The 12,916-nt window shown below is 39.1% G+C and overlaps 1 protein-coding gene across 2 annotated transcripts in view; it reads right to left on the bottom strand.

Moving 5' to 3' along the window:
* Positions 1-12,916, bottom strand: part of LOC117511826 (copine-3-like) — a 102,317-nt gene that overhangs the window by 40,324 nt on the left and 49,077 nt on the right. For both annotated transcript variants that reach the window (XM_034171739.1, XM_034171744.1), the window contains 2 exons: positions 8,207-8,340; positions 6,442-6,496 (listed from right to left, as the gene is read on the bottom strand). In XM_034171739.1, coding sequence (XP_034027630.1) covers positions 6,442-6,496; positions 8,207-8,340 — 189 coding nt within the window. The remainder of the gene's footprint in view (positions 1-6,441; positions 6,497-8,206; positions 8,341-12,916) is intronic.

The raw sequence follows: 12,916 nt of genomic DNA, 5'->3' as shown, positions 1-12,916 counted from the left end.
AGTAATGGTTACTTTTTTAGACCAAGCAGAGGGAAAAAAATATGGAATCACTCAATTCTGAGGAACAAATTATGGAATCATGAAAAACAAAAGAACGCTCCAACACATGACTAGTATTTTGTTGCACCACCTCTGGCTTTTATAACAGCTTGCAGTCTCTGAGGCATTGACTTAATGAGTGACAAACAGTACTCTTCATCAATCTGGCTCCAACTTTCTCTGATTGCTGTTGCCAGATCAGCTTTGCAGGTTGGAGCCTTGTCATGGACCATTTTCTTCAACTTCCACCAAAGATTTTCAATTGGATTAAGATCCGGACTATTTGCAGGCCATGACATTGACCCTATGTGTCTTTTTGCAAGGAATGTTTTCACAGTTTTTGCTCTATGGCAAGATGCATTATCATCTTGAAAAATGCTTTCATCATCCCAAAACATCCTTTCAATTGATGGGATAAGAAAAGTGTCCAAAATATCAACGTAAACTTGTGCATTTATTGATGATGTAATGACAGCCATCTCCCCAGTGCCTTTACCTGACATGCAGCCCCATATCATCAATGACTGTGGAAATTTACATGTTCTCTTCAGGCAGTCGGAACGGCACCAAACAAAAGTTCCAGCATCATCACCTTGCCCAATGCAGATTCGAGATTCATCACTGAATATGACTTTCATCCAGTCATCCACAGTCCACGACTGCTTTTCCTTAGCCCATTGTAACCTTGTTTTTCTGTTTAGGTGTTAATGATGGGTTAGGTGTTTCTGTATGTAAATCCCATTTCCTTTAGGCGGTTTCTTACAGTTCGGTCACAGACGTTGACTCCAGTTTCCTCCCATTCATTCCTCATTTGTTTTGTTGTGCATTTTCGATTTTTGAGACATATTGCTTTAAGATTTTTGTCTTGGCGCTTTGATGTCTTCCTTGGTCTACCAGTATGTTTGCCTTTAACAACCTTCCCATGTTGTTTGTATTTGGTCCAGAGTTTAGACACAGCTGACTGTGAACAATCAACATCTTTTGCAACATTGCGTGATGATTTACCCTCTTTTAAGAGTTTGATAATCCTCTCCTTTGTTTCAATTGACATCTCTCGTGTTAGAGCCATGATTCATGTCAGTCCACTTGGTGCAACAGCTCTCCAAGGTGTGATCACTCCTTTTTAGATGCAGACTAAGAGCAGATCTGATTTGATGCAGGTGTTAGTTTTGGGGATGAAAATTTACAGGGTGATTCCATAATTTATTCCTCAGAATTGAGTGAGTCCATATTTTTTTTCCCTCTGGTTGGTCTAAACAAGTAACCGTTACTGACTGCCACAATTATTTTTCCTGATTTCTTATAGTGTTTCTTAAAGCCAGAAAGTTGCCATTTGAAATGACTTTAGTTTTGTGTCATGTCTGTGATCTGCTTTTTTTCTACAAAATAAACAACTGAATGAACATCCTCCGAGGCCGGTGATTCCATAATTATTGCCAGGGGTTGTCAGCTTCCAGCTCTGCCCCTACTTATAGAGGGTGCTCCGGTCTGATGCAGGAGTTCCTCAAAGTGTTCCTTCAGACCTCAGTTGAGGTAAACAGAGTCCCATCCTTACTGTAGACAGCTTGGATGGTTTCACATTTTCCCCTCCTTAAGCACCTCACGGTCTGCAAGAATCACCTTGGTGCCGACCAAAAGTCCTTCTCCATGGTTACTCAGAACTCCTCTCACACCCGCTGCTTTACCTCCCCCACAACAGAGGCTGCCACCCTTCAAGCCTGTCAGCCTCTGGAGTCCTACGAGATAACATATCCCGGAAGGACTCCTTCAGTAGGATGGCTTCCCTGACCACCGGTGTGCATCACAATGTTTGAGGGTTGCCATCCTTTGAGGGGCCTAAGACCTTCAGGCCACGGCTCCTTGCTGCAGCTTCGGCAATGGAAGCTTTGAACATTGCCCATTCTGGTTCAATGCCCCCAACCTCCACAGGGATGCTACAAAAACTCCGCCGGAGGTGTGAGTTGAAGATCTGTCGGACACTGGGCTCCTCCAGATGTTCCCAGTTCACCCGCACTATCCATTTTGGCTTACCAGGTCTGTCCAAAGTCCTTTCCCACCCTCTGATCTAACTCACCACCAGATGGTGATCAGCTGACAGCTCTGCCCCTCTCTTCACCCGAGTGTCCAGAACATAACGGCCTCAGATCAGATAATACAATCACAAAATCAATCACCTAGGGTGCTCTGGTACTATGCACACTTATGAGCATCCTTTTGTTTGAACATAGTGTTCGTTATGGACAGTCCATGACTAGCACAGAAGTCCAACAACAAATGACAGTTTGCGTGCACAGTCACTCAGTTTTTGAGAATGGTCTACTCCACACAGATTTACCATAGAGTGCTGTGTGTATTTCTTGGTGTAAATAAAGTCAAATACATATTCAGTGAAGTGTTCATGTATCCATCCCCTGACTTGTCTGAAGAAAACTGGCAATAAAACTGATCATTTACAGGTGTTATACCAAATGGGCCCATTACTGATGCAACCATACGTAATGGCTTATGACTTTTATATTTTTAATTAATTTATATCACGTTGTAGAGATTTGCTTTGAGTTTGAGTTAAGGAAGATAATTTTAGAAATTTTTATATTGAGAAGACTGATTTACTTTTAGTATGTGAAATGGCATAAACAAATTAAAATGTGTGCAATACCAAGGGGGCACTGTAGTCCAAAGCTTCTTATGATTTTACATCGTAAATAGAAAATAGACTGTGCAGTTGCTGGTGGCACCATGATTTGTTTTCAAGATGGGCCTAAGAAATAAACTGACCTGTAAAGATCCAAAATTGTGTTCTGAAATCATTCAATTACATCATTAAAACATTTCCGAGCTCAACCCACAGAAAAATTTGACCATGAAGAAAAACAAATAAATCTATCTGGTCTGATCTAGCTATTAGTTTATTTCCCCTCATATGGAAATGAAGTACCTCACCTAATACAGTATATCAAAATATTCAGAACAGTCATCTTTCTGAATGTGAAACATATCTGTCTTGAACAATGTATAAAGATCCATCCATCGTCTGTACCCGCTTACTGCAATTAAGGGTTACTGGGGGCTGGAGCCTATCCCAGCAGTTATAGGGCGTGAGGCGGGGTACACTGGACAGGACGCTAGTCTGTTGCAGGGCCACATTCACGGTTTTAGAGTATCCTATCCCAGAATCCTTTGCGCGCTGGGGAGGAAGGCTTGATAACGGTTCAGCTTAATGCTAACTTTAACATTGAAAATGCCGCAGACATGCTAATGCGTTAGCATCGCCCCCATTTTTAAGTTCTAAAATACATCTATCAACTGTTTGAGAAGACCATAACAGGTCGGCTTAACATAAAAAAGGTAAATATTACTCACAGACATATGCTCTTTAGGGTTTTAGTGGGTAAAAATTAAGATAAAGCGAACTAAAACAAAGAACCATTGAAGCAGCAGATCGAAGATCGAAGCATTGCTTCATTGGTTCAAGGTTCAAAGCAAAGCCACGCTGCAGAAACGGTTGATTATACAGACCCGCTGCATGGTCTGTAATCACTGTAGAGATATGATTATTTTCCCGACAAACACCCCCAAAAACAACGGCCACTCTGAAGGATGGATAAGTGAATCGGTAAACAAAAAGGCTATTAATGTTGATGGATCAAATTATTTCTTAAGGATACCCGAAAAGAACCGGTTCCTGACCCGCATCCCTAACAACAACACTTTTTTTTTAAAAATAAAACTCACATTAACCCTCTGGGACTGATGCCGTCGTATTCGACGGCTAAGACCAAGCTTTACTAAATTATGAATAACTTTTGAATGATATGAGATAGAAACTTACTCTTTTTTTTTGCTGAAAAGTTAACTCCGCGGACTTTCGAGCCAGCCATCAGCCAACTTTGTACTCCTCATAGAAGCTGTGTGATGATGTGAGTGTCCAATCGGAATTGGTTCACTGTCACATGGTTTTCCAAAATCCAATCATAGGGCAGATTTACCTCACGTGAAAAGCCAAAGATCATTTTCAGGAGTGATGTGTTACTAGTTGGCCCATTTGAATAGCCCCCTGGGTGCTCCAATGAGTACATACTAATAGTACATAGTCAGTGCGCCCTGCGCCATTACGCACAGCGATCAGTGGAAGCAGGAGCAGATGGAGAGCCTCTGATGACAATCTCACATGCTCAAACAAAGAGTGTGTAACTATCAGGATTGCTCCACTAGTTTGCATGTAAATGTTACTGGACAACTCTGTTGCTTTCTCTGCATAAAGCACTGTTTACCATATCAATGAACAACAAAACGCATAGACCATTTTGGATATATTGTTCAAAATGTGCATTTGTGTTTATTGTTTGAATTATTCATTGTCTTTCACACAAGACCTCAAATTACCTTTATAAAGTGTCAAAACAGTTTATTATAGTTTGCTGTGTGTTTTGAATAAATGTGTGTGGAAAATTATTTTTTGCTTTATTTTCCTTGCCTATTTTTGAGTGTAAATCTTTATTACACTTATAAAACACAACAAAAACATATATATTCTGAAAGCACAGGCTGTCCTGAAAAAAGAGACATAAAACTTGATTGAGGGATGCAGGGAGAGCTGTTAACAGCAATAATAAAACATTTATGCCAGGCGAGTGAACTGTCCAAAAAATGCCCTCGGACCCCAGAGGGTTAAAGACTCACGATTATCTTAGTTAAACACCTAAATACATATTTTGGTTGAATTCACATCCATAACAACGCAATGTTGCAAACAAGTTGCCACAAACGCTTGTTTACACTGACAACGAAATCTTGGCCTCCCCAGCGAGAACATGATTATGCGTGAGTTTTGACACCGAAAAGGTGTCAATACAGACAGACAAACACATTCACATCCACACACATTTTAAAGTTTTCAATTCACCTAACCTGCATGTCTTTGGATGTGGGAGGAAGCCTTAAGCCCCTTTCACACCGGGATTGCTCCCGGTTGCTCCCAGTTGTGTCATGCGTCATTATGACGACGCCACGTGGAAGCAACCTAGTGCCGAGACGATGCAGCTTGGGGCCACAACAGCGCGAGGGGCGCAAACAAAAATGAAACATGTTTAATTTTTTTTGCATCCTATGCTCGATGCAGAATTAAGTGTTTTCAGTGCAAGTCAGAGCAACAAGATGGTACTGAGTGTGACTGGATGCCACACACTCACAACCCGACATTACCCGACACCAATTTATGATTCTTGCTGTGTTCCATTGTTCCCGCAGTATAAATCAAGCAGGATTGTTTTTATACCATGTACACAATGCAGTAAAACTACACGCTCAAAAAACAGAAAAAAAATGCTGATTGCAGCAGCTGCTCCTCCTTGCTGCTCCTTTTCACAAAGGAGCAGGAGCAAACACTTTTAAACACTTTTGTGAGAAGACTCTCACAAAAGTGTTTCCATAAGTCCTGCTCACAGTCTGATTGCCAGAGACAGGAGATGTCCTCATCCAGTAAAAAGTCCGGACATCTCCAGTCCACTCACAGACGGTTCATTCACGCTCGCACATGTGAACTTAAAAAAAAAAAAAAGAAAGAAAGAAAAAAAACTGTCTGGCTGCAGGCATTAGTTCCTTGTTCTCCGCTCATACTCTCTCATCACAGTTAAAAAAAGGACAAAAAAGGACATAGGTCCTGCTCACAGACTGATTGCCAGAGACAGGACATGTCGACATCAAGTAGAACTCCAGACATCTCCACATTTGCTCACGGATGGTTCGTTCACGTGCGCATCTCGCGGTCAAAGGAAGAAAGATAAACTATAACAGAACTCAGAGCGCAGACCTGCAGCCCAGCACATTTCACCTGGCTGTGGCAGATAGACGATTCCTTTCAAGACATGGAGATGGATCATTGTCTCTCTGGGAGGTTGTTTTCTAATGGCTGGACAAGCTATCTAACTTTTACAGGAAATAGGAGCTCAGATTTGGACTTCTGTGACATATGTCACAGTAATTTATATTGAGTCTTTACAGTTCTAAACTTTTTTGTAGGGGAAAGTTTCAAAATAATGCACTACTTTGATGCCATTTTTCATGAAATTCCAAATACAATAAACTGTAAAAGACACAAAGGAACCAGGAATTTCCATATAAACAAGACACGTTACAATGGAAAGACATGCCATGTTACCTTGTTCTATCATGACAGTTTTGAGATCGTTTTAGATAAGAATCAGACCAGTGACACATCAGATTTAAATCAAATGTTTGAATTTTAGTTCATATGACTGATATCACAGTCTGTGCTGCACACAGTGACACAAATCTGCTGTAGCATGAGAATGTCTGTCATTAAATAACTACAAAGCTTTTCTACTGATGGTTGGGATTTTAAATGTTGCTGGGAATCTTCCTGGTTTCAATATACCATACCGTCCAGGAGGGAGGGATCTTGGCACCAAATCCAAACACAGGAAACATCTTGTTACTGCAAAGAAACACATACAATAGAGGTCACTATTAGCTCATATTGACCAAAGTGTCACTGTAAAATTAGCATATGGAGTGTGAACACTGGATCTGACTAATTAAATGTGAAAAAGAAAGTGTGAATTTAAAAAAATGCATTTGCTGCATAAATCAACAGTCTAAAAAGTGGGTTTTGCATGAAGTCAGACTTGCATCTTTTAAAATTTTGACTTTACAACTTACACACACTAGCCTTGGATTGAGGCTAAATCATAACCATAAAGCCTGAGTTGTTTTGATTTTTAATTGTCATCAACTTTGTTATTTATTGCAGTTTTGTTCCATCAGTGTGGTCCTTCATTACATTCATTAGGAATACTGCATCATGTGTATCTCATGCATTTGTGCATTTTGCTATTGTGCTATAGTTACAATCAAACCAGCTTAAAGTAATGTGTGATTAGATTATCTGAGAAATATTTTAGTGTCAGACATCATGCACTATTCCAACTAGCTTGGGGATGAAACAGAACAACTGTATAGATCTGTAGCAAGATGTTGCACAAACAGGAGGACAAAATTTACAATGGTACTTTAACAAGTTCTCAGCCTCAACCAGCAAACATCAAAAGTTGTTCTTGCATGAATTTTTAACATCTCCCTTAACATCAATGCAATTAGTCCACCATGTTCAAGCTTCTCAATCTCTTCGCGGAAGAAGGACGCATCTTGAACCTCCAGATACTTCTTGTTTCTGGGTGAGGCCAAGAACGTTTTGAAGAACACTTGTATAGATCACAAAATACATATAAAGTCACAAATGTACTTGAGAAAACGAGTGAGTTTTAAGTTGACTCTTCAAAGGGAGCATCACCATTAAAGTCACATTTAGGTTTCAGACTTGTTCTTAGAAATCAAGCAAGCCCATTTGATCTGAAACTCCCTTAAGTAGTCAGAGGGTACAACAACTCTGAACTGCTCAAACTGCCCATTTGGGCAATTTGAGCGTATGACTTTGAAGATCACCTGCCACACAGCTTTGATCAAGAACCATCTCTAGGAACACTGTGTGTGGATTTAGTCTAAAATGGACAGTAATTAGAGGGTTTTTTATTTTTCATTTGTTGAGTGGCTATAGACTCTAAATTTTAACTTTCTTCACAACCTTGAGAGCAAGTTTGAGAATGGATCACCTAAGGAAGATTGTTTGCAAATTTGGTCCAAATTGGACAATAATTATAGGAGAAGTAGCATTTTTCATGGAATGTTAAGTGGTATCTGACCTTTGACACTGACCATGACCAAGCACAAAAATGTTATATAAGACCACATGGGGAACATTCTGTGAAAGTTTTATCTAAATTTGACTATAAATGTAGGCATTAAAGCAATTTATTGAATTATGGTGAATGGATGTACAACAAATGGACAGCCCACAGGCAGACAAATGACAGACTGATGGGCAGATGATGGACACTGTGTTCTGCCATAAACAGGGACCTCATATACCCTGCATGGTAGGAATAATAATTTTGAATAATTAAGTAAGAGAAGCTAGAACACAATGATGTGTGTTCTGCATTTCATTTGAGATTTAGATTGCTTTCATGGTTCTTTGCTCTTTATTTTTGACAAGATCATTGCATGTCTGGCTCTGTCAATTAACAAGCAACATATTTGTCCTGAGTTTTTAACATCTGGGGACAGCAAAGTCTAAATCTAAGTCTACCTGTCGTAGTCCTGGATGACCATGCCCACTGCCCAGATTGCTGCAAGGTACTCATTATATCCTGCAGGGTTGATGTAGTGGAGAGACTGAGGGGAACTGGGATCCCCGTTGGACCCTGTGAAGTCAATGGCAATCTGTTTGGGATTACAAGAACAATAAAGTACCAAGTCTTATGCTGTGCAATGAACAAACAAAAACATATAGTCCGTGGGCTACCATAGGCTACCGTGCACCCCCCCCCCCCCCCCCAGGACTCAGCACCACTACATTTTTTTGATGCTTTGGGACCTCTAGAATAAGAATTTCAAACATTCCCATGAATAAACTCAATCCCGATAGTGGTTTGGCGGCTGTTTTTAAAGGAACCCCCAGGAAACTGACTACGACAAAAAAATAGCAATTCTGGCATAAAACTTGTCCAGTAGACATACCTCTGTGCATGGTATTGGCCCCAAACCCATTTTTAGGCTAGGAAAGATATTGTAGGTTGGGTTTAGAAAGTCAATATATGGCAGCCATCTTGGATTTCAAAATGGCTGTCTTAAAAAAGTATCAAGTCTAATATTTTCACTTTGAAATATGTTCTTGGTGCCTAATATTAGGTTTTCATGTATGTCAAGCTGATTGTGTGCATATGAATATATCTGGTCAGCAGCCATTTTGAATTTTAAAATAGCTGTCAATAAAACTAAATTTATATAAAGTAGTATATACTACATTAAAGATTTCCAGTTGAAGATTTATGGCTTCAGAAATGGGATAATGTCATTCTCTGGTTTTAAAGTGCTATTTATTGCAAAGTTGTATGTTCCAAATACAATGAAAATAGTAATGGTGTTCTAAGTATTGTGTTTGATCATCAGGAACTAATACCTTGGAATTTTGAATGACTTATAACATATCAAAAAACACCTATTGTTAACACTTATGTTTATAGTACATGTTAATGATATCTTTACTTTCTGGCATCATAAATGAGTAACTGCATAAAACATGCTCATTCACCAAGGTTATAATATAACTTTTAAATTGAAAGATGCTACAATAACATATTACTTACAAAGCAATATCTATTAAGTATACCAAATAATATCTCTCTGATATCAAAGTTGTTGTTGAAACAAAAATAGTTCAAGTTCTAGAGTTTGTTACACTTTAAAATGTCAGGCATCCAAACAACTGAACATACTAGTAATGCTGTTCAAAAGCACAAAAAGTTTCACAAACAGTTAGCCATGAGCTGGTTAGCTCAACATTTAATCATCACTGTCTGAACATGCAAGGTCATCTGGTGGTCCTGTCTCATCCTCAGATTCATCACTCTCACTATCTAGTGTCTCTACAACATCTATAAGCGATTGTGGGAGGATGTCATCTTCAGTCCATAATGGTTCTAGTTCCATAATGGTTCTAAGCAATCTACACAGCACCTTTCTCAGACATTTTACAGTGTCATTCCCAAAACTAAATTCTACTGATTATGTACATATTAGGTATACATTTAAAGTTACGATCAGTCTATATTAACTACTGTAAAATATACAAACAAACAGACATACTTACAAATCAGAATAACATGCACTGTTCTCCATATCAGACCGGGAGTGACATGTTTAGCCGCATGTTCTCCTTGAATTGCTGGCTGTCTGAGTGGTGTCCAAAAAATGAGGTGGGCTTCATAGATAATTGGCAAAGCTTCTGGGGAAAACCTGGTCTTGTTAGGAGAGACGGCATCCATCCCACTTTGGATGGAGCAGCTCTCATTTCTAGAAATCTGGCTAATTTTCTTAAATCCTCCAAACCGTGACTATCCAGGGTTGGGACCAGGAAGCAGAGTTGTAGTCTTACACACCTCTCTGCAGCTTCTCTCCCCCTGCCATCCCCTCATTACCCCATCCCCGTAGAGACGGTGCCTGCTCCCAGACTACCAATAACCAGCAAAAATCTATTTAAGCATAAAAATTCAAAAAGAAAAAATAATATAGCACCTTCAACTGCACCACAGACTAAAACAGTTAAATGTGGTCTATTAAACATTAGGTCTCTCTCTTCTAAGTCCCTGTTGGTAAATGATATAATAATTGATCAACATATTGATTTATTCTGCCTAACAGAAACCTGGTTACAGCAGGATGAATATGTTAGTTTAAATGAGTCAACACCCCCGAGTCACACTGTCAGAATGCTCGTAGCACGGGCCGGGGCGGTGGATTAGCAGCAATCTTCCATTCCAGCTTATTAATTAATCAAAAACCCAGACAGAGCTTTAATTCATTTGAAAGCTTGTCTCTTAGTCTTGTCCATCCAAATTGGAAGTCCCAAAAACCAGTTTTATTTGTTATTATCTATCGTCCACCTGGTCGTTACTGTGAGTTTCTCTGTGAATTTTCAGACCTTTTGTCTGACTTAGTGCTTAGCTCAGATAAGATAATTATAGTGGGCGATTTTAACATCCACACAGATGCTGAGAATGACAGCCTCAAAACTGCATTTAATCTATTATTAGACTCTATTGGCTTTGCTCAAAAAGTAAATGAGTCCACCCACCACTTTAATCATATCTTAGATCTTGTTCTGACTTATGGTATGGAAATAGAAGACTTAACAGTATTCCCTGAAAACTCCCTTCTGTCTGATCATTTTTTAATAACATTTACATTTACTCTGATGGACTACCCAGCAGTAGGGAATAAGTTTCATTACACTAGAAGTCTTTCAGAAAGCGCTGTAACTAGGTTTAAGGATATGATTCCTTCTTTATGTTCTCTAATGCCATATAACAACACAGTGCAGAGTAGCTACCTAAACTCTGTAAGGGAGATAGAGTATCTCGTCAATAGTTTTACATCCTCATTGAAGACAGCTTTGGATGCTGTAGCTCCTCTGAAAAAGAGAGCTTTAAATCAGAAGTGTCTGACTCCATGGTATAACTCTCAAACTCGTAGCTTAAAGCAGATAACCCGTAAGTTGGAGAGGAAATGGCGTCTCACTAATTTAGAAGATCTTCACTTAGCCTGGAAAAAGAGTCTGTTGCTCTATAAAAAAGCCCTCCGTAAAGCTAGGACATCTTTCTACTCATCACTAATTGAAGAAAATAAGAACAACCCCAGGTTTCTTTTCAGCACTGTAGCCAGGCTGACAAAGAGTCAGAGCTCTATTGAGCTGAGTATTCCATTAACTTTAACTAGTAATGAGTTCATGACTTTCTTTGCTAACAAAATTTTAACTATTAGAGAAAAAATTACTCATAACCATCCCAAAGACGTATCGTTATCTTTGGCTGCTTTCAGTGATGCCGGTATTTGGTTAGACTCTTTCTCTCCGATTGTTCTGTCTGAGTTATTTTCATTAGTTACTTCCTCCAAACCATCAACATGTTTATTAGACCCCATTCCTACCAGGCTGCTCAAGAAAGCCCTACCATTATTTAATGCTTCGATCTTAAATATGATCAATCTATCTTTATTAGTTGGCTATGTACCACAGGCTTTTAAGGTGGCAGTAATTAAACCATTACTTAAAAAGCCATCACTTGACCCAGCTATCTTAGCTAATTATAGGCCAATCTCCAACCTTCCTTTTCTCTCAAAAATTCTTGAAAGGGTAGTTGTAAAACAGCTAACTGATCATCTGCAGAGGAATGGTCTATTTGAAGAGTTTCAGTCAGGTTTTAGAATTCATCATAGTACAGAAACAGCATTAGTGAAGGTTACAAATAATCTTCTTATGGCCTCGGACAGTGGACTCATCTCTGTGCTTGTTCTGTTAGACCTCAGTGCTGCTTTTGATACTGTTGACCATAAAATTTTATTACAGAGATTAGAGCATGCCATAGGTATTAAAGGCACTGCGCTGCGGTGGTTTGAATCATATTTGTCTAATAGATTACAATTTGTTCATGTAAATGGGGAATCTTCTTCACAGACTAAAGTTAATTATGGAGTTCCACAAGGTTCTGTGCTAGGACCAATTTTATTCACTTTATATATGCTTCCCTTAGGCAGTATTATTAGACGGTATTGCTTAAATTTTCATTGTTACGCAGATGATACCCAGCTTTATCTATCCATGAAGCCAGACGACACACACCAATTAGCTAAACTGCAGGATTGTCTTACAGACATAAAGACATGGATGACCTCTAATTTCCTGCTTTTAAACTCAGATAAAACTGAAGTTATTGTACTTGGCCCCACAAATCTTAGAAACATGGTGTCTAACCAGATCCTTACTCTGGATGGCATTACCCTGACCTCTAGTAATACTGTGAGAAATCTTGGAGTCATTTTTGATCAGGATATGTCATTCAAAGCGCATATTAAACAAATATGTAGGACTGCTTTTTTGCATTTACGCAATATCTCTAAAATCAGAAAGGTCTTGTCTCAGAGTGATGCTGAAAAACTAATTCATGCATTTATTTCCTCTAGGCTGGACTATTGTAATTCATTATTATCAGGTTGTCCTAAAAGTTCCCTAAAAAGCCTTCAGTTAATTCAAAATGCTGCAGCTAGAGTGCTGACGGGGACTAGAAGGAGAGAGCATATCTCACCCATATTGGCCTCTCTTCATTGGCTTCCTGTTAATTCTAGAATAGAATTTAAAATTCTTCTTCTTACTTATAAGGTTTTGAATAATCAGGTCCCATCTTATCTTAGGGACCTCGTAGTACCATATCACCCCAATAGAGCGCTTCGCTCTCAGACTGCA

The sequence above is a fragment of the Thalassophryne amazonica genome, chromosome 1, assembly GCF_902500255.1.
Source record: "Thalassophryne amazonica chromosome 1, fThaAma1.1, whole genome shotgun sequence".
Classification (NCBI taxonomy): domain Eukaryota; kingdom Metazoa; phylum Chordata; class Actinopteri; order Batrachoidiformes; family Batrachoididae; genus Thalassophryne; species Thalassophryne amazonica.
This window is presented reverse-complemented; position numbering and strand designations above follow the sequence as displayed.